Source organism: Microchirus variegatus (genome assembly GCF_963457635.1).
Source record: "Microchirus variegatus genome assembly, chromosome: 1".
Lineage (NCBI taxonomy): Eukaryota > Metazoa > Chordata > Actinopteri > Pleuronectiformes > Soleidae > Microchirus > Microchirus variegatus.
In genome coordinates, this window is record NC_139802.1 from 20,894,457 (window position 1) to 20,916,935 (window position 22,479).

Consider the following 22,479-nt stretch of genomic DNA (forward strand, 5'->3'; position numbering starts at 1 on the left):
CTTGTAACCGTGAACGCTAGAAGAATTCTGACCTGACAACAAGCTAAGCTAATGCTAACAGCAGCTTAGCTAACTGAATTGTTTTATTTTTAAGATTTTTTTATGTTCTTTATTTTCAACTTTAGCTGATGAAGTAAAAGAAACAACATCGTTATAACAGTGAACGCTAGAAGAATCCTGACCCAAGAAGCAAGCTAAGCTAATGCCAACAGCAGCTTAGCTAACTGAATTGTTTCACTTTTAACACTTATTTATGTTCTTTATTTTCAACTTTAGCTGATGAGGTAAAAGAAACAACATCGTTGTAACAGTGAACACTTGAGGAATCCTGACCCAAGAAGCAAGCTAAGCTAATGCTAACAGCAGCTTTAGTAGCAGTGCAACACTCCTGCTCATTTCAAGTTTAAAACAGACAAGATTATGATCAAAAGTAGGATGTGTCTCAATAAGCTGTCAGCTGTGATATGCGAGATGAACCTGACTTTTCTATTTGCAGTGTTCTCACTTTTTTTACATTTGTTTTTGGCCTTTGTTTTTTTTGTTTTTTAAGTTGAAACGTGTGTCAATGAGGTGCAGTGTTTTCACCGTGACTTCACTTCATTGTGTCTGGAATTGTTTTTTTTCTCTGGTAATCTGAAGGTGAATGACCACATCCTGATTCAGCATTTCTTATCATGCTAACCAATTTGTTTTCACATCATTATTACAGGCATTTATACCTGTCTTAGTCAACGCCCTTTTAAAAGGAAAATGGCTTAGGGCCACGACGATTCGGACAAACCAGTTCTGCAGCGACTAGCAGCCAGGGGAGGCGTTTCTTTGGTTGTTTTACGTTGGCATGCTCCTCTCTCTCTCTGTGTCTTTGCTGCTTTCTGACAGTTTTCTTACTGCTCTAATGATACAGCAGCCAATTTTCTATAATCCTGAATTTGATATGACCTAGATGCAAACCCTGCCTTGTAGCTTAGGTTTGCTCTGTTATTCTAATCCCAGTGACTTGCAGAAATGTTCCCAGTAGCAGCTCAGAGTGATGATAAAGTCATCATGAGGCTGCACGCTCCCGTCTGTTGGCTTGCTGTTGAGTTTCAGAGTATATGACTTGTTTTGCATAAGCTCAGGACAGTGTTCTTGTTTAGCATGTATCATCATCACACTCTGCTGGCTGCCTCCGTTCTGTTCGCCCTGTAGGTTGTCAATAAATGTCATTCAATCCTTACAAGGATATAATGTACCCTGGATATGCTGCTTGTGTTATGTGATATGCATGAGGCATTTTTGGAGAACATTTCAATGTGTTTAAAGCGGATATTATGCAAAATCAACTTTTTGATCATTTTAATACTTATATTTGGGTGAAAAGTGGGCAAAGTGTGAAAAAAGATGACTCACTCACGTTTTTGAGGTCCGCCTCAGTCTGAGTACAGGAGATAAAACACGCAATGTTGACTTCTGCTCGCAATGTGACGTCACATTGTGCAAATTCCTGGACTTGTTGTCTCGAGGAGCTCCGCTTTGTTCCTAAAAAATGTGCGGAGAGTGCAGATGTTTCTATTCTTGGCTGCACAGTGCAGCACAGAGTTCTACACAAACCTCCAGCCTCAGAGGATTTACATTTTAAATATGACGCAATGTGCCGGCTAGAGTCAGCAAATGATGCTTTTCCAAATGCTAACTGCTGTTAGCTGCCTGAGCCTCAGTGACGCTGACATAGTTTCCTGTGTCTCATTTGCATTTAAAGAGACAGGCACTCAAAAACGAGTGTTCTGGGTGATTGAACTGCTGTGGTGCTTCATCCTTAAGGTATTTTGACCAAAGCATGTCACAGACATGTTCATTAGGACACCAGGGAACTAGCTTAACTTGGAGAAATAGGTTATAATGTGTCTACTTTAAAGGCGGATTTGTGAGTGAATTAAAGTTTTTGTCCTTTCTGACTTGTTTTCTCCTCTGTTTTCCTTCTCTGCCTTAAAAAAAATCTAAATCATAAACACCATCATGAGGCTAATCCATAAGGAAAATTGTCCTAGTATATGGCCTGATGCAGGCCTCACGAGCTGTTGTAATTCGCAAAATAAGCAGGAGAATATGCCTGCCCACTCCTGGATTTATGGCACTGTGATCATCACCTGGCCTTATTGCTATATGCAGTTTTCCCTCCTACATTTAAATGAAGCAGACTTATTATCAATACCGATGGCAGCTCGATTTCCCGTTTCCTGTCAATTTGTATAAAAGCATCTGACAAATGACTAAATGTAAATGTTCCCACTTAAAACCATATCATTTCCAGGCCGAAACAATGCATTATCCACATAGGGATTGTCAGAATCACCCCCTCAACCGCAAACCCCCCCCCCCCCCCCAATGGAGGACACTCTGCCCTTAACAATTTGGCTGTGAATGCGCGTCATCACAGTTAAAAGTTTGCTTTAATAAATCTTTCTGCCATCCGTCTGTCAGGAGCTTCCCTCGGCTATCGAGCAGATGTGGAAAAACAAGATTTACTGCACAGTCACAGCTTCAAGCAAAACGATCAAAAATTGCTGTTTTTATCTGAACTTTTTACTTTTATGAAAACCATTCTGAGAGTTTTTCTCTGCCATGCGCACAGTTTGGGATGTTAACCGTCTGGGTCTCGCCATCTTTAGGCAACACAGGCCGTCATTTCTGTCTTGTGATCGCTTGTCATTTCTTTGCAACGTCGGAACGTCTTTTTCTTTGACTTTTCTGTTTACCATCAGCTCCTTAGGTCTTTGTTTACCTACTGCTGCATTCTGTAATTATGCAAATTGTCCTATTCTCCCTATGTCTAATAATGCAGAACAGATGAGTCACGTCCTGTTTACCTGTAAACAGTTTGTGAAAGGCATCTGTATTTGCCGCCGGGTGTCTCGAGACAACAAATGTCTAATTGTTTTGATAGCAGTTCCAATTTTGATATCATACAAGTTTCTGGTCATGGGTACTTGAAAGAAGTTACAGATTTCTGTGGAGACATGGGTGATTTGCCTTTGTTTTTAAATTTTACTTTGACTAACTAGTGCTAATGTTTTGCGTTTCCAGTGAAATTGATTGTAAATGAGTTTGTAATGTTCCATGCAGAACAATGAGCGTTAAGCAACAGAGAGCAAATGTTGTGATGCCTAGGATAGGAAAATTCCAAGATCTCTGTCCCACCAAAGAAAATGACAAATACTGACGTGTACCAAGATCCCAAGGACAGTCACTTGTCCAGATGCAGAGTGTGCTGCGTCCAAGCCATGGTACAAGCCCTCCCATCTTGAGCTGTGTCATCACATTCGGTCCTTGAACTTTTGAAGGAATCGGTCCTGAAAAGTCCTTGAAAACTCCCAGGAATTTAATGTCAACCAAGGTGTGGGAACTCTGTATTATTATGGGTAACTGAGACTTGATTGAAAGGCAGTTAATCACAGGCCACATTGGATGAAGATGAACATTTAATCATGTTATACTCTGCAGTAACAGACAATCGTTGGTTTGCTGGCAAATCAGGCAGGTGTTCGCCAGTGTTAAGGACCCTAGTGTGAGGCCTCTTCTCCTGGTTGTTTGCCTCCCTCCCTCCCTCCCTCCCTGGCCCTGGATCTGGTTCTCCTTCTGCCTCTTGTCCCTCTTGTTTTTATGCGTGTGTCTGCATCTTGGCACTTCAGCAGACACTCTCATCACCGCATTGACATGAGGCGCTGCATGCTAACAAGAACTTAGCTGCCACTCTTAAACATTGCAGCAATATTGTGATTGAAGTACAGGGCAGGGGTTGGAGGGGGTGGATCAATATCTAATAATCCACAGTTGGTATTTTCACTTTTAATAACTGAGCATTAGCTGATGTACCAATATCAGGAAGACACGTCTGTATCACGGCCCAGAAATCCAGTATCTCTCAGTTTTATCAAAAAGAACAAAGGTCACCACCCAGTGTCCGTCTTCTACCCTGAGCCTCAGCAGCAGGTTTTCACTGACACTGTTAAACCACACTAACCTTCGCCGTCTTATCTCTTTTGTAGGTGGGAGGTGAATCTGCCGTGTGCCATGCTTTTCTAGTGAGGTCTCATCATCTGCCAAAATGAGGCTGACGCCCGGCTCGCCTCCACCCGTCCTGCCAGCCATCTTGGCTCTCACCTTAGCCGCCGCCTTACCTCAGCTGTCCTCAGGAGCCACACCGTTCCCCCAAGACCTGGAGCCAATCAGCAATGTGGGCCGAGAAAGTAAGTCCGCAATCTGTTGTGTTGCCATGGCAATCCTCTACAGAGGTGTGGATGTGAAAGTGAAGACTAGGGTCACAGAAGGTGCTGGATCTCACACGGCTTTGTGAGGTGGATGAGATTAGGGGCATTTTGTTTTGCAGTAAGCAAATTTGCTTTGGTTGGTTTGCACTGCTGGAATGTCCTATTTCCCTGATTCTGTTGTGTTGATTTGGTGTGAAAAAGGCAATTTGTGCACAGGAAGCAATTGCAGCAACACGCGTGAAAACACAATTCCGTGTCATGGTTTAGTTTGAATTTCACTTGCAAATACACTTTTCATGTCAGATTCTTGCTGTAACATTTTTATCAACCAAAATCCCCTGCATTTATATTGGGATTTGGACCAGAGATGAATTCTTGAATGATTAGTGGCTAAATTGATGAGTGTTTTTGGAAATAAAGGTTCTTTCATTTCCGTTTATTTCATGTAAATGTGTTCTGGATTTCTCATGAACAAGATTAAATAATAATTTTTGAAGTTTAGGAAACAGCAATCGAAAATTTTCATTTACTTCAATATAATAGCCAACGCTGAAGAAAATCCTGAGTTGCATGGCTAAATGGACCATATAATTATACTCAAACTAATAACAGAATGAAAGAAGAAGGAATGAGAAGAACTTGAACCATAGAAAACAAAGTGGATATGATTAAAATGGCAGTCTGCTGGTCGTCTGAAAACCAGAGGGTCCGTGGTTTGATACCAGGCTCCTGCAGGCCACTTTCCAAAGTTTTCTTGAGCAAGAAACTAAACCTCAATTTCTTCCTGATGGCTGTGCTGGCAGTGACTAAATGTACAGTAGACGCACTGTATGAATGTGACTTGTAGTGTAGTGGTTTAAGTGGTCATTAAGACGAGAAAATTGCTGCATAAATACAGTCCACTGTATTTACCATTAATAAGAGTATTTTTCCAGATTGTTCCCTCCACTTTTCACTCATAGCCAGCAAATGTTTTTATATGCGATGTTTTGTCAGCCCCTAACATAAAGACCAGGAGCGAAACGTCACCAGAATTGGGATTTATGTACATCCTATAAGTCAGTGTAGCGCTACAGAGGCAGTCTTTAAACTGCCCGATGACTACGTTTTCCTGTAGTCTGTGTCAATGTGTGCTTCTACTCTATGTTTGAATTTGACCAAACTTCACTGATGCATAACATTGGGTTGCTTTTCTTGGTTTTAACCAACTTAAGTACACGAAAATGTTCTTTTCGTGTACTTAAGTTTTTCACGTTTTCGTGCCACAGCACCAGATTCCAGGCACCGTTTACCAGTTAGCTCTGTTAGCTGCGCTAGCTCCTTTAGCGCTTTAAGCGTGCCTACAGTCGAACTGGAGCGGTCTGTTTATTAAACGAAAAGAGCAGAGCTACAAATAACCAGCGTACCTGTGTACTGTGTATGTGTGCTCTGCTTTTAAAGTTTAGCGTTACTTTAGAGACTCATTTTAACAATCAGGAGTCACGTAAACACGACGTCACGTTTTTTTCTGGTCAGTCGTCATGGAAACGTGCCATGCGTTCGCATTGATGCCGTTAACGTGCCTTGCACTACTTTTAACCTTTTTAAACTTGAACTTTGAACTTGAAAACATTAGCAACCTATGATTTGTTAGCGTTGGGCCACACAAATTAAATTAAATTCATAACACTGTCGAAAAGGGGTGGGATTCGTAGGGGAACTCACGATATCAATAATATCACGATACAATGGCTTTGGGAAATTGCGAAGCGTCTCAATCTGTCTAACTGAAGAGAACAAAATGTCCGTGAAAAGTTAAAAGTGCAGGATTTCTCTATTCATTCACTACATAGAGGACAAAGGGCATGAGGTCCATGTATTCATTGTGGATGTAGCATCTCTTAATGTAGCTATCTCCACCATCCACCCGCCGGAGCCTCCCTCTTCTTCTTCAGCCAGGTAACTTCCACCCAAGTTTCCCTCATTTATTTGAGCAGCGCCCAGTACAAAGTACTTTTGAGCGCTTTAATTTGTTAATTAAAATATTGATATTCGCCCTGGTGTATAGATTATTCCTATTGCATGAGTTAGGACAACGATATATCACCAACTACTGTAGAATTCTTGTCTGTAAGTGCTAAAACTTAACAAAGTAAAAGGAAAAAATTCAAGAATTAGCACCACGCAGCTGTGCCCATCCAAGAAACCATTTCTTCAGTCCACCCAAGGGATTTATCACTGTCACCTGATCGCTGGGAGGGGTCCTCCTAAAAGATCTGAGTTTCTACATGTAATAGCTGGTAATAGATTTAAGAGGTGGCTGAGACCATGGCCCTCACACTGTAATTGATCTATCTGCAGGAGAGCAACGTAACCATTAGCAGAAATAGCTGCGCTAATAGTACTATATGTGGAGCTCCATCCCAGGTGTAATGAGAGCCATTCGTCACCTCTGGTTCCAGCAGGTGACAGTGTGGCACAAGGTCGCTCGCAAAGTCTGCGATACTTCCTGTATGAGTGGTAGTCCTTCGTCAGGCTGGAGTGAGTCAAAGTGCTCACAGAACTCACTTCAGCATCTTTCTGTGACAGAACTTGAGGATTTTTGGACTGACTTTGATTTTGAGGAGAGTTGTATGCGTCTTTTTGTGTTATCATTCTTTCTTGATAAGATGCATCTACTCAACTAGGTATTTGGTCACATAAGCTCGCAGACGATTAACAAGGATTTTTACTAGTGCTGGGCACGTTCATGGCGTTAACGGCGTCAATGTTAACGCATGATGCGTTTCCATGACGACTGCATGTTTACATGCCATGGCCCCGGAGTCTAGGCACCATTTTACCTTAGCTGTGTTAGCTCCTTTTGCGCCGTTAGCGTGCCTGCAGTCAAACTGGAGCGGTCTGTTTGTTAAAGGAAAAGAGCAGCGCTACAAATAACCAGCGTACCTGTGAACTGGGTATGTGTGCCTCTGTTTTTAAAGTTTAGCGTTACTTTAGAGACTCATTTTAACATTCGGGAGCCACGTAAACATGACATCACACGTAATGGAATGCGTTAACGTGCGTTAACGTGCGTTAAACCGATTTGGATTTAATCATTTCAAAGTTCAACTGCAATATTTGTGCAAATAATTGGACTAAACACCACTTGTGAATGTTTCTTTCCACTAGTATAATCGCTATCGTGACGCACAAATTGTTTGCACCATTTATAATAATTCAAGTTGAGGAAGTGAAGCAAAATACATGAATATATCGCTGTCTTGGTGTTGATTTTGCACGTAATCCCATCATTTTAATAACACTATAATATCCAAATATTGCTGATTGCAGTTCATGTAAGTGAAGTATATATTTACGGTTCCCTGTCTGCATATTTGCAGATGATCATACCGCATTGCCGTATGACTCAGAAAGTTTTTTTTGTTTTGTTTTTGATAAATTGATTAATCATTAGGGCAATAAAACTGGTGATGTCAAGAAACGTCTAACCGTCAGTCGTAAAGGCAAAAGTAGTGACACTTTGGAAATTGGATGACCGCAAATCTTCAGTATTAAGGAGCTGGAACCGTTATATATTTGGCATCGGTTCCTTTGAAATTACTTCAACAATAAATCCGTCATTGTCGAAGGATTGAAAACACAGCACAGAAGTGCTGCTGCTAAATAATTAGTTGTGGAAGATTAGCACGAACAATGCTTTGCAACAAAGCGTTCGTCAATGTTCCTTTAAATAGTTGTTTGGTCCATAAAAGGTCAGATTTAGCCTCTTCCACAACAGAGTGGTTTTTTCAAATGTTTTGCCGTGTATGAATCCATCATTTTGTGGGTTGTTTATTTCTCTGGCGATGACTACAGGCTTAACTCTCTCCTCTGTCTCCCATTTTTCCTTTCACCCCAACCGACATCTTTGGTTCTGTCAGAGAGTTCTTCTTCTTTTTTTCTCTCCACTGATGCCTTGCGCTCTGCATGATGTTGTCTATGTACAGAGCCTTGAGATGATGGGTGTTGTGATTTGGCGCTATACAAATACAATTGAATTGAATTGAATTGAACTGTTGCTGCCGTATGTGCAGTGTGTCGTGAAAAATGCTTGGCCAACTGAGTCGAGTTACGCAGCTCACTAGTGTGAATGAGCGAAAAATTCTCTGTGATTCTGACACTGATGTGAATAAGGATGTTAGGACCACAGTTTGATTTAAGTAGTTCATGTTCTTCCAGAGGCAGAGATCTAACCGTGGACATCACCTCCCGCCCCTGGATTCAGCCCTGAGCATTGACCTGGCTGCCTGTGCTGCCCTCCAAACTTTAGAGGGTGGGGAAGTGCTGAGGAGTAATTAGAAAACCTCGCTCACCGGGGGGAGATCAGCGCGGGGAGCGCGGTGTGGGCCACCCGAGCCACTGGGAGTCTCTTCACCAGCAGACAGCAGAGCCAAGGTCCAGCTCTCAGCCAGACATTAGGCGTTTAAATCTTTAAACAGTCGATTCGAGACGAGCGGTTAGGGGGAACATATGGCTCCCTGTAGAGAGACTAATTTCAGCTTGTGGTGTATTTCTAGCGGGGATTGCTAATTCAGCAGCAGCCCAGGTCAGATGGGAGGCTGGAGGGCACTTAATACACTGCTTTACAGATCGAGAGCTCTGTGGCCTTGAGCTGAATCTTTTTTAAAGGAAAAAGGAAAGGGCAGGGGAAGTGTGTGTGATGTGGAGGACAGCCCGGTGTCAGTGGGCTGTCAGTATTGAGCTCCGCTGCCCTTTTTACAATGTGGAGGCCATGTCCATTAAATGACCAATTGTCACTCGGTTATTTCAAGCACACAGCACCATCTAGTTTATATTGTTGATTATTTTGTTGTTGATGATTGGTCCATAAAATGTCCACAAACCAAAACTTATTCCCACTCTCATAAATTATCTGTCACATGGAGCAAAGACATCAAAAAATATTCACTTTTGATTTAAGATGCTGAATCAGAGCGCTTGTTTTAATTATTAGTAGAGCTGCAACTAACAATTATTTCCTAGATTAATCGTCTGTTCCATAAATATCACTAACGAATGTTCTGGATCCTGGAAATCCTGGAAATGGTGATGTTCTCCAAGATCTTGTTTTGTCCACAAACCAAAATGATTCAGTTTGAATGATCTCTTTGTTATGTGGAGCAAAGAAACGAAGAAGACATTCACATTTAAGAAGCTAAATCTTGTTTTAATCATGAAAAAAGCTTCAAACCGATTATCGATTATCAAAATAGTTGACAATTAATTTAGTAATCGATCAATTATCGATGTATCGTTTCAGCTCAAAACTCAAACTCCGACTTTTGACGAGTGAACACATTGAAATCACATCCTTGTCCTCACTTGGCTCAGTCCCCAGATGGCTCTGTAATAGGAAATGCTCAGCAGGAGCTCTGTATTTAAATCACACTGACTTATATGACACCACTGCACAATTTGCAACTTTTGGATGTATTTATTTAAATATTTTTTACCCTTTTCACCCATCTCCACAAGTCCACATTAGCATATACTGTGTGTGTGTGTAGTTAAATCTTTGTGGGGACATTTTTTGTTTGGACCCTCCTGTATTTCCACATCTAACGGTACGTTTCCACCGCCTCGCCTCACCATCGTATGGTTATTTTTTCGTTTCTACTAGCGATTGTACTACCTAGTACAATACCTTTTTAGTACCTGCCCCGGCTAAGGTTCCGAACAAGCTTAGGCGATACTATGCGTGACGTCGCCAGACTGCCGAATCAAGCCGAACAGTGCCTAACTTTAGATCAGTTAAAAAGACTTAACAATCCTCAAAATGTGGCTTAATCTCTAACAAATACCAGGGAAATCTCAATATCCGGTCATGGAGGAAGTACTGAACAAATGTTTTTAATGATTACTGATTCTAATGATTCAGTTACACTGAAAACAACTGTGCATCCAGCCGTGCAGTGATGACTCTGCCCACATTGAGTAGGTACTATCAAGCAAGCTATACTAGCAAGCTAAACCGTGCCGAGGCGAGCTGGGACCAAAGTGGAAAGGGGCTTAAAACCAAAGGGTCTAGCTTATAGTAAGAAGACCTGCAAACCTAATGGGGAAATAATTTAAAGTCTTTATTCAAAAAAACATAGTATATGTTTGTGATTAACAAATATTTTTTTTTGTCATTTCCTCACACAGCCTCCTACCTCTACCCGAGCTTCCAGGGACTCATGTCGGACAATGACACTGTCCGCCTGGGCCTGGACTTCCAGAGGATGCTGAGGATCAACCACATGCTCTACATCGCTGCCAGGTCAGTCCTAGCAGGACAAATCATCCATTCTTCTGTCAAATGTATGATTTTATTATTTTATACCAAAAGGATAAGGAAAATACAACTTGTGGGTGAAAAATTAAATCAAAAGGTAATTTTTGTTTGTCATGAATCACAACAAAAAAGGCTCAAGAAAACTGCACAACATTAGAGCAACAAGTGTCTAAAAAAAGGTAAAAGCACAGAGAAAAACACTAAAGGTGTATTTTGACAGAGAGAGAGTTTGTATGAAAGTGTGGCGAAGTCGACTGACCTTGCAATTATGTTTTGAGAATTAAAACCCGATTCAAATGCAAATCAAGGCGTCTGTGCAAATCCACAGATGCTATTCATTTAGTTTTCTGCTTTTAAGTTTTTTTTTTCCTTAGTCCTGCATCAAAAGTGCACAATGTTAAGATAAGATAAGATAAGATAGCTTTATTTATCCCACAGTGGGGAGAGAACAGGGTTTCAGCAGCTCCGTATACAGATTAACAATTACACAATGTTATAAAAACTGTACAAAGAAAGAAATAAGATAAGAGTGAATGTAAATAAGGTGCGTATTTGGTTCAGGTAAAAATAAGACAAATCTAGGCAGACAAGACAAACAGGACAACAACTGTAAACAATAACTAAACAGACCAGCTAAAGACAAGGAACAAAAACTGTAAACAATAACTTAACAGACCAGTAAAAAAACAAAAACTGTAAACAATAACTTAACAGACCAGTTAAAACAAGAAACTGAACTGTAAAAAATAAACATAACAGACCAGTTAAACAACAAAAAAAAAAAAAAAAACTGTAACAATAACTTAACAGACCAGTTCAAAACAAAAACAACAAAACTGTAAACAATAGCTTAACAGACCAGTTAAAAACGAAAAACAAAAAACTGTAAACAATAACATAACAGACCAGCTAAAAACGAGGAACAAAAACTGTAAACAATAACAGACTAATACAGCAGTGACACAAACATAGTTATTTGGTTTGCACACTGTTGTACAGACGGACAGCAGTAGGGATGAACGACCTGCGGAGCCGCTCCGTCCTGCACTTAGGGTGCATCAGTCTCTGACTGAAGGAGCTTCTCAAGGCCCCAACAGTCTCGTGCAGTGGGTGAGAGGTGTTGTCCATGATGGCCGATAGTTTGGCCAGTACCCTCCTCTCTTGGATGACCTCGATGGAGTCCAGGGGACAGCCACAGACCGAGCCGGCTTTTTTAATTATCCGATCTAGTCTGTTTTTGTCCCGCACAGAACAGCCCCCTCCCCAGCACACCACAGCAAACAGGACCACTGACGCAACCACAGTGTCGTAGAAAGTCCTCAGCAGTGTCCTGCTCACCCCAAAAGAGTGCAGTCTCCGCAAAAGATAAAGGCGACTCTGACCCTTCTTGTAGAGCGAGTCAGTGTTGTCAGTCCAGTCCAGTTTATTATTTAGGTGAACACCCAGGTACTTGTATGTTGTCACCCTCTCGATGTCCAGTCCCTGGATGTTCACCGGTGCAGTGATTTGCTTCTTTTTACTGAAGGTTACCACCATTTCTCTCGTCTTGCTGGCGTTGACAAGAAGGTGATTCTTCTCACACCAGCTGACAAAGTCCATGATAGTCCTCCTGTATTCCTGGTCGCCATCTCCTGACACACACCCCACAATGGCAGTGTCATCAGAGAACTTTTGGAGATGGCAGCTGTCTGTGGAATACCTGAAGTCCGATGTATATAGGGTGAAGAGGAAGGGTGAGAGCACAGTGCCTTGGGGGGCTCCCGTGCTGCAGACTAACGTGTCTGACACACAGTCCTGCAGCCTCACAAACTGGGGTCTGTCTGTGAGGTAGTTGGTGGTCCATGCAGCCAGCCGGTCGCTGACACCTGCTCTCTCCAGCTTCACCCTAAGCAGCGATGGTTGTATGGTGTTAAAGGCACTGGAGAAGTCAAAAAAGGTAATCCTCACGCTGTTTCCAGTGCCCTCCAGATGAGACAGGGACCTCTGCAGCAGGTAGATGATGGCATCATCCACCCCGATGCCAGGCTGGTACGCGAACTGCAGAGGGTCCATGTTTGGGCTCACCAGGGGGCGGAGGTGTTTGAGGATTATCCTCTCCAGTGTCTTCATGAGATGTGATGTTAGGGCCACGGGTCTGAAGTGGTTGGGTTCCTTGGGGCATGATGTCTTGGGGACAGGGACCACACAAGAAGTCTTCCACAGGGTGGGTACTCTCTCCAAGCTCAGACTCAGGTTGAAGATATAACAAACCACCTGGCAGAGCTGGTCTGCACAGTCCCTGAGGAGTCTGGGGCTGATGCCATCAGGACCCGTAGCTTTCCTGGCTTTTGTCTTTCTCAGCTGTGCTCTCACCTGATCCACTGTGGTCGTGAAGGGAGGAGAGGAGGGCAGCAGAGGTGGGGGAGGTGGTGGTGAGGGTCCTTGAGGTGGTGGTTGAGGTGTGGGAGGGGTGGGGGGTGTGTTATCTTTCAAAAATATTTTTGGTCAATCGACTCTGATCGTGATTAAGTTGAATATCAGACCCAAAAGCAATATTTCCATAGTGAGATTTTAATGTTTTGACTATCTAATGGAAACAAAAGGTTTTTACTTTAAATAACATTTTAGTCTTTTTTGCCATTAATTTTATTGATATTGTCATATTTCTTATTAATACTCATGACATTTTTGTTCAACAATCAATAAGTTGTTCAACATCGACGTAGACGTGTGGATTCATTGATGTTCACTCTGCGTGCACTCAATGAGCAACAATATCATGGAACAATACAGATTAAGTTGAATAAACCCATGTAAAATTGTAAAAAACAGTGTTATAACTGTAAAGCATAGCTTTGTAAAACAGGCAATAATATTCTGTTATTTTATTGATCGTAGGCCCTGAATAGTATCAGAATAAATATCAGCAAATAATCCACCTTAATAACTCATGGTCCTTTCATTCATTCCAAGAATGTGTGTTGCAAATACTAAGTTCAATTAATTAAAAGGCAAAAGGCATTTATCTGTATCTAATTACTAAATCTGTGTATGAGTGAAGGATATCAAAGTGGAAAATCCTTCCGTCTCGGGCCTCTTCACTGCTCAGATTCTGTTTTTTTTTTACAATTTCGTAGGCACGTCCACACCACAACTACTTTCAATTTTGCCTTCACATCTGAAGTGTTTCTCGTGCGCCTCGGTCTAATTGTGTGTTGCGCGCCTCTCGGTCGACATGTCGCTAGGTTAATTATCCAGAAAAGTATGAGGTTGCGCCTCCTCTTGCTTATTTTCATTGTGCTGAATAAATTCTTCCTGGGTTCTTGGCTGCCTCTCAAACTGCGGCGCTCTCGGTGCCAGCAGCCCCCGTCCAGAAAGGTACGGAGACTCTTAATGTATCTAAATGGACTTGTTACTTCCCACAGCTGCGTTCAACACAGTGTATTCCTCGCTGTTTCGAATGCTCCGTCTGGACTTTTTTCTGATAGATGGCAAAGTTAAGGTGCTGGAAACCTTTTTCTGACACAGAAAAGCAATAAAAACTGGCGACAGTTCCGTCTGCCACCTGCTGCTGTCCCGCTGAGCAAAGCACACTTTTGGCGAGAAAGCAGTCAAAGGTTGATGTTTTTGGCGTCTTCTCACTGTGTCTTAACTCCATCTCTTACAGGGACCACGTGTTTGCCGTCAATCTCGCTGTGTCATCTGAGCAGATAATCCCACAACAGGTAGGAGCCACTCTTCACTTTGTGTTTGCTTCTCTGAGTCCAAACATACACTGCCATTCAAAAGGTTGGGGTCATTAAGAAATCTCCTTATTTTTTTAGAATGATTATAACATTACATGAATCAGAAATACACTCTATACATTGTTAATGTGGTAAATGACTATTCTAGCTGCAAACGTCTGGTTTTTAATGGAATATGTACATAGGTGTATAGAGGCCCATTTCCAGTGTTCTAATGGTACATTGTGTTTGCTAATTCACGTTTTCAGAACATGGCATTTTAAGGTGTTTTATAAAGTCTTTGTCCTCCAAGAGTCGATGCCGATGATCGGTTTATGAATCGCAAAGACTCACTTGATATTTTACCAGAATTAATATGATGAGATGTTATTCTGCAGAGGAGAAACTTATAATAACATCTTTAAAAACAAAGAGTAGGAACATCAGTAGCCTCTGGAGTCACTGGCACAATATTTAAGCCCATGCTTCTAAATTCTTAAAACAATGTAGGATGCTTGAATAGAGTTGTGTGATGACTCCCCCGCCCTCCTATTTGGCATAGCTGAAATATAAAATAGTTGCGTTGATGTTTGTTGACTAAAAAAAAAAGCGTTGATAGAAATAAGTAAATTGATACCATCCATAGACCCTAACTTTGACATATCAATCGACCCTAAATTTGACAAAATCCATAGACCCTCAATTTGACAAAATCCATAGACCCTAAATTAGATGGTGATGGATGTTTACCTGGATCTGATGCCCTTGAGATTTCGTAATGAAATTCTGTCCATGAGTTTTGATCAACTAGAATAATTTTCCAAAAACAACAACTTATTTTTGTACATGATTGTTTTCCTTTCGACACTTTACCCGCTTTTCCATTCAAGTACTCAAGCAATCTCTCTTCAGACATATATCCAATACAAGTGGCGCGGCGCTCTCGTGGCTGTTCAAGTGCCACGCTCATTCCTATCTGAATCTCATTTGTCAAACATGATTGCACTTAAATAAAAGCCCTCCAAGGCCTGGGCTTTTGTTTACTTGTATGTAGATTAGTGCCAAACATGAGTTCTCATTCTGATCAGGCGGCCGTTCCATGTCGGGGGAATCAAACGTCGATTTTTTTGTTGTTGTTGTTGCTGACATCCGAGTTCTGCAGTGGAATTTTTAAGTTCGTATGCGATGTGTTTGTTTGACCGTTCAAAAAAAAAAGGAAAGAAAATGGTACCGCCTTCCATGCGACAGGAGAGACTAAGTGGAAAATTATTGAAGATTCTGGCTCTTTCTCCGACATTACATTTTCACTCTCCTCTTCTTCCCCTTATCCGCCCTGAGCTCGATCGTTAGTCTGCGAGTGACTCACACAGCCAGAAAACGCTGCATTCTCTTCATCACAGATCCATTTCTTCACTCAGGCTCATTTTTTTTTAAAACCAGCTCTTCCATTTTTCACACCAGGATGCTCATTCACATTCTCCCCCTCACTGATCTCCCCACTGCCTGGGTGGCCATAAGTAATTATTAGTAAACCAAATCGAGCATGGACAAGGCAGGGCCTATTACCATAATGCTGACTCCCACTGAATCGTGTCAGATCCTCACAAAGTGGCACTGGAGGTGTTCCGTGCAAACGGGCTTGCAGGAGAAAAGTGCAGCCTCTCAACTCTGCTGAAAGAGTCTGTCACACGCTGCTCAGGGAAAGACGGATGAGTTGTGATTCCGACAGAGGCGCCACTGATAAGGACTGTAATATCTTGCGGATAGATCTTGCGATTTACAAAAAAAGAAAACGTGGCACCAAGTCAGACGTGCAGCACCGTGTAACGCCAAGGGCATCTCCTCGTAAAAGAAGAGGTAATAAAAATCAGAGTGTAACAACAAGTATAGACATCAACGACAGACTTTGAAAACAGCTCTGGTTCCAGAGAATTTCCGATTCGATTCCCCCACTGGCGTTTTGGAACATTCTCATCGAATAGAGTTTTAAGCCTCAAACCAGGTCGACGAGCCAAGAGTTGAATGGCGGCTGTAAAGCATTTGATTCAGAGAAAAACAACATATTGGGAAAGACTGTGTTTGAATGAACTATGCATACCTCAAGACATTGTGTGTGTGTGTGTGTGTGTGTGTGTGTGTGTGTGTGTGTGTGTGTGTGTGTGTGTGTGTGTGTGTGTGTGTGTGTGTGTGTGTGTGTGTGTGTGTGTGTGTGTGTGTGTGTGTGTGTGTGTGTGTGTGTGTGTGTGTGTGTGTGTGTGTGTACAGCAGGAAAGAGTCGATACAGTACTCAGTCAGTCTGATATAAATGACTGGATCACATATGGGAGAAATAAGAACATTGATACCGTCCATAGACCCTAAATTTGGTGTATCCATAGACCCTACATTTGACGAAATCCATAGACCCTAAATTTGACAAAATCCATAGATCCTAAATTTGACGTATCATTGACCCTAAATTTTATGTATCCATAGACCCTTGGCTCCAACCAACAGTTATTTTCATAATTGATTAATCTGTTGACTATTTTCTCAAATAGTCCAGTACTTGTTTGGTCCATAAAATGATGATCATCATTTACCAAACCTGAGAATGATGATGTTCTCAAACCAAAATGATTCAGTTTTAATTATTTATGTTTTAAGTGAAGTAAAGAAACCAGACAATATTGCTGGAAAAATCAGAGAATCTTGTAAACTATTGAAAAAAACACTCTTCAAAATAGTTGATGATTAACTTAATCCTTGCAGCCCTAGTTGTATTTCCAGCAACTAATAGAAGTTGACCAATATGGATTTTTCTTTGGTTGATCTGTAGAAATCAGAGCAACCAAAGGCCGATAATATGATACCGTTTTAGCTTTTGGCCAGTGTTTTTCTGTCTGTCTAATAAAATATAGCTGTTTAGAAATAACAAATGGTGCATGAAATTGCTTGACTTTATTTATTGGTCTGTCTCTCTCATGTGCGTTTTTATCGCTGAAATATACATTTTAAATTAAAAGTAATGTGTCAACTTGACATTAAATACATCAAACATGTAATATATGTTAAATAAAACATTCAAACTAAAATAAAATTCCCAGTTTTGGATCAGTAATTAGCTTGATGCTTTGATGAAAACACTGTGATGATCAAATCACGAACGACGTCACTTCCATAGTCGTTAAAACAGCGTTAACAGCGAGCTCTGCCATTGAGAGACGATGCCACCATTTCACCTAAAGGACTGTGTATTTTTCACATCGCCACCGTAATAAAACACAGTTGATATCACACAGACCTGTAGCTTTTACAGGAGAAAATAAAACTTTCACTTTCACAATCTCGCAGCTTTTACTGCGAGTGTTGATCTCGAAATGGTTAGAATATTATGGCTGGTAATCAGTACAAAAATGGGATTTTTTTGTTTTACTTCTGAAACCACACTGTTCAGCTTTATTTCCCACCGACTGACGTGTTCCCTCGTGTGTAGTAAAAACTCATTTATGTTTATCACCAAAAACAGTTGTACTGTACTGTTTCACATCTTTGTCAAAACAGCTGCCAGTTTGAATTCACAACATTTTCTTTTAATCTGAGTGTGTCTCTCAGCTCCCATAATGCATCAAAACATAACATACGATAGTCTCATGTCATAAAACATTATCTGTAGACGGGCATGAACGGTGCTAGCGTTAACGCATGACTCGTTTCCATGATGACTGACTGGAAAAAAAGGTGCTGAGTCTCTTAAATAGCGCAGTTTTCCGTGCCGCGGACCAGTCCAGGCACCGTTGTTTTTAAAGTTTAGCGTTACTCATGTTAACCATCGGGAGTCACGTAAACATGACGTCACACACGTCTTTTTTTGGCCAGTCGTCATGGAAAAGCATCATGCGTCATGCTGGTAATGTTATCACTGTTAACGTGCCCAGCACTAAAATAAAAACATGGTGATACTGAAGGAGGTTCACAAATGCTAGATCGTACACACACTTGATGCTGATTTAACACTCGATGATAGGATTTGCCGCATTACACGTGTTTGTGACGTCATCTTCTCAGTGACGGTTCAATAACTGCCAGATATCGAAAGAAAGTTATCTTGGGGGGAAAAAGGGGCAGAAACACTCACTCACTGAATGATTTTTGACAATTCTACAGCCGTATGCCATGAAAGTGACTTTGCTAGCTCTATACTGCCCCCTCTGTGAGTACTGCAGTATAGCAATGCTGCTTATGCATATAATGTAAAAACAGGTATATACTCATAGTCTCATATGATTAATGAAGTCATTTTCAGTGGCAAACGTTAGTTTTTTTTTTTTTCAATGTTCTGATAATCAAAGGAGGACGCACTGAAAAATAAATGAGATGTAAAAGATTTATTTCGCCCCCCCCCCACCCATAAATAAAATAACTTCATCATATTCTCATCAGAAAGGCGTCGGCATCTTGGTGTTGACACAAACACAGAGACCGTGTCAGGGCGGTAATTAGAAATGTGCATGTGCATGAAAGTTTGTGGATAATTACCTATTATTATTTATAATGAAAACTACTGCTCCGTCAGAAATATGTGAAAACCAGGTGTCGTCGAGCCGGAGCAAGTCTGCGAGCTTTCAAACGCGGGCCCGTAGAAAACCTGGAATTTGGCCGTGTTGTTCACATTGTCTCGTCTCCAGGTTTGTCTTCTCAGATTTTGACCAAAGCATGTCACAGACATGTTCATTAGGACACCAGGGAACTGGGTTAACTTCAAGAAATAGGGTATAATATGTCTCCGTTAATGGTGCATTATATATGCTACAAATCACCGGCTCAGTGCACAGAGAAGCTGCTCTGTGGATCAGCAGGAAGTCGTCAAGATAAAGCCTGCTTTAAGATGCATGTCGTGGTCACATTAGAACAGATAACCGGCCCCATATTCCACAATTTTACATGTCAGGTGCTGATGCGGTGTTTATAATTTCCTATATTGTGTAATAGGCAGTGGAAATGTGCTGTCACATTTGAGGAAACAAGACCTTCACACCTCACACATCTAATACGTTACATTATAAAGTGAGGTTTCATGTTGCTGCTGATTATCCTTGCGAGTGTGTTGGAGAAAGAATGTGGCTTTTAGTCGGCGTCAACAGTCAAAGAGATTTTTAGTTTGTCCACGGTGGTCCAAACTGGCCACATTTATACCAGCGCTGACCCTGCTGACACCCGCTGTTATAAATGTAGCTACACATAATATGGAAAAAAGGCTCATTCTGAGGTCATGTAAAACAATAATCAGGTTATTGTGATTGTGTAAGTTTATATGCGATTTCTTCCTGCTTTACTTTTTTTGAGCATTCTATAAAATCTCGGCGATCTGGTCGAGTCGCCTGTAAATGTGACATTTTAAGTTCTTTTAGGGCGGCGATGATTATTTGTGTTTTTTTTCCGATAAATAAAACCAGTTTTTTTTTTGATTTTTCCAGCTTCTTAAAGGTGCATTATGCAATAAATCTGAAACAACTGGCCATAAAATCCTCCTAATATGTCACAGAGACTCAGGAATAATATTCATATAACAAACTGAACTCACCAACAACAACAGTACAGACAAAATATTTGCATTTAAAAAAATATTTTGCAGACTGCAAATCATGTTTATGTTTTGAAATCATGTTTTGGCATGTGCGGCCACCTACTGCAGTCTACCAAACGTTGCAGTCAGTAGAGTCTCAGCTGCCGAGCAACCAGTTATGGTTGCCAGTTACGTCAAAAAAAACTAAACCTTAAACTTCTTGAATATTTTCGTAATTTCCAGGTTTGGTAAACACTGATTAACATTTTTTTTTTTTTTGATTTTGTGGACCAAGCACATACTGAATTAATCGAGGAAATTATTTACAGATTAATTGATTATGAAAAACGATTGTTAATTGAAGCCCTAGTGTAAACAAGTAGAAAATGATCAGTGATATGGGGTTTACTCTAGAGCTGAAACAGTTAATCGATTAATCGATTATTAATCAATTGCTAACTATTTTTATTAGCGATTAATCGGTTCAAACCTTTTTTCACTATTAAAGCAAGATTTCTGAACGTTTTAGAGTAAATGTGAATATTTTCTTTGTTTCTTTGCGATTACGATAACAATCATTAATTGCAGCCCTAGTGTAAAGAAGTAAGTGATAATAAGTAGAATCTGATCAGTGATTTTCGGGGTTTACTCAACAAGAGTTAACAAAAAATGAAGTGATGGTTGTTTGTGGTGAGTCTCTTGTCTCTAGTACATGGAGGTAAAGACACAATTTGAAGTTTGTAGTTTGCCGTAACTGTAAATAAAGGCTGACAACCACCTGTGTGACAGTGTCAGAGTAAACTTCAGCCTTTTCTGGTCCAAAAATCCAGGACGAATGTCGGGTTTGGTCAGTATTCTCTCAGACTTGGTGAGGTTTGGACAGAAAAGCAGCAACACCAGTCTGTGTTGATGTCATCCAAGCTCATGAACTGTGTGTGTGTGTGTGCGTGCATGTGTGTGCGTGTCGCATCAATTCCCTGTGCAGCGTTATCGACGAGCTCTGAGAAAATTCAGCTCAATAAATGATCCATCAGTACATGGGAACACATTAAAGCTTTAACTGGTCGACCTTGTTAACAGGTTGATGGATGTTTTTCCCGATGCGGCTCACTTTCACAGGAAGTGTGCATGTGCAGGGGGCGGGGCTTTTAATCAGGGCTAAGTGACAGCTCCTCGTGTGGACAATGAAGGTGACACGTGGAAAAAAAAAAGTCCTCTGATTCCCCCGCATGTTTTTCCACAGATTTTTATATTAACCGCTGTGAAGCCACAACACACACACACACCAACCTCAAACAAACATCCCTCCATTTGTTTGTTTGTTTGTTTGTTTGTTTTTCCTCCGCGGCAGTTTATTGAAGTTAATGAGATTTCCATCACAGCTGTCTCTTAACAGCACTTGAACGATTGGGACGAGAGGAAAAAAAAATGCAGGACAAACTGCGATGGCGAGAAACAGCTTGTCTTTGAGCTGACAGTTGGCTGTCTGTTCATATTTTTCTTTTTTTTTCTTCCAGAAACTGACTTGGAAGACGAAGAATGTGGAGAAATGCACTGTGAGGGGGAAAAACAGCGTGAGTATTATCTTCCTTCAACTTCATCCGTCTGGTTTTTTTATCCTTTTTGGTATAAATTCTTGCTTCTTCCTCTTCTTTCACCATTACCTTCAGTTTTGTTTTGTTGTTTTTGTTGTACAAAGCTTAAATTTAGCTAGAGCTGAAACAATTAATCAAATAATCGCCAACTATTTTGATAATCGATAATTGGTTTGAAGCTTTTTCCATGATTAAAACAAGATTTCTGATGAAATCATTAAAACTGTCAATTTCAGAGTTTTTCTGAGTTTTAAAGTCAGAATTCGGAGTTTAAAGTCAGAAATCTGAGAATAAAGTCAGAAATCTGAGTTTCAAGTCAGAATACAGTATAAAGTCAGAATTCTGAGAATAAAGTCAGAATTCTAAGAATAAAGTCAGAAATCTGAGTTTTAAAGTCAGAATTCTGACTTTAATCTCAGAAATCTGAGTTTTAAAGTCAGAATTCTGAGATTAAAGTCAGAATTCTGAGTTTAAAGTCAGAAATCTGAGTTTTGAAGTCAGAAATCTGAGTTTTAAAGTCAGAATTCTGAGTTAGTCAGAAGTTTTTTCACAAATTCAATCCGATTTTAAACATTTTGAGTACTTTTGGCACAGGTGAAAGTGTAGGTTTTTTTCTCCATCATATTGTCTCTGTTGTGCTGAAAAAAGAGACATAAGACAGTATTTTGCACGTTCTTATACCCTCTCTATATACTGTACGTTTAAACATAATAATCCGTGTTCTAAGGGTTAATCGTCTGCCTTTAACAACATGTTAATCAATTGTTACATTTTCGGAAGCACGTCCTTCATAGAGCTACAGTGAAACAGAAAAAACTGCCTGGGAATTATGATAACGGCCTTTAAAGCCGTGTTTGAAATGAACTTCCTACCTGCTGAATATGGACCTCAAACTCCCCTCCTCCTCTTCCTCCTCCTCCTCCTCACAGGACGAATGTTACAACTACATCAAAGTGCTGGTGCCGCGCAACGACGAGACGCTTTTCGCCTGCGGTACCAACGCCTTCAACCCCACCTGTCGTAACTATAAGGTAAGACAACTGTAGCTCCTCGCGCTGCCTTCAGGCCTCAATTACAGATAAGAGATCCCCAT

General features: G+C 40.9%; 1 protein-coding gene across 1 annotated transcript in view; it reads left to right on the forward strand.

The window, feature by feature from the left end:
• The window catches only part of sema6cb (semaphorin 6Cb), a 191,920-nt gene that overhangs the window by 101,483 nt on the left and 67,958 nt on the right, over nucleotides 1-22,479 (forward strand). Inside the window, exons 4-8 of the mRNA XM_083895548.1 lie at nucleotides 4,026-4,226; nucleotides 10,413-10,527; nucleotides 14,189-14,246; nucleotides 21,309-21,365; nucleotides 22,316-22,417. Of these exons, the coding sequence (XP_083751674.1) occupies nucleotides 4,085-4,226; nucleotides 10,413-10,527; nucleotides 14,189-14,246; nucleotides 21,309-21,365; nucleotides 22,316-22,417 (474 nt within the window). The 5' untranslated portion in view covers nucleotides 4,026-4,084. The remainder of the gene's footprint in view (nucleotides 1-4,025; nucleotides 4,227-10,412; nucleotides 10,528-14,188; nucleotides 14,247-21,308; nucleotides 21,366-22,315; nucleotides 22,418-22,479) is intronic.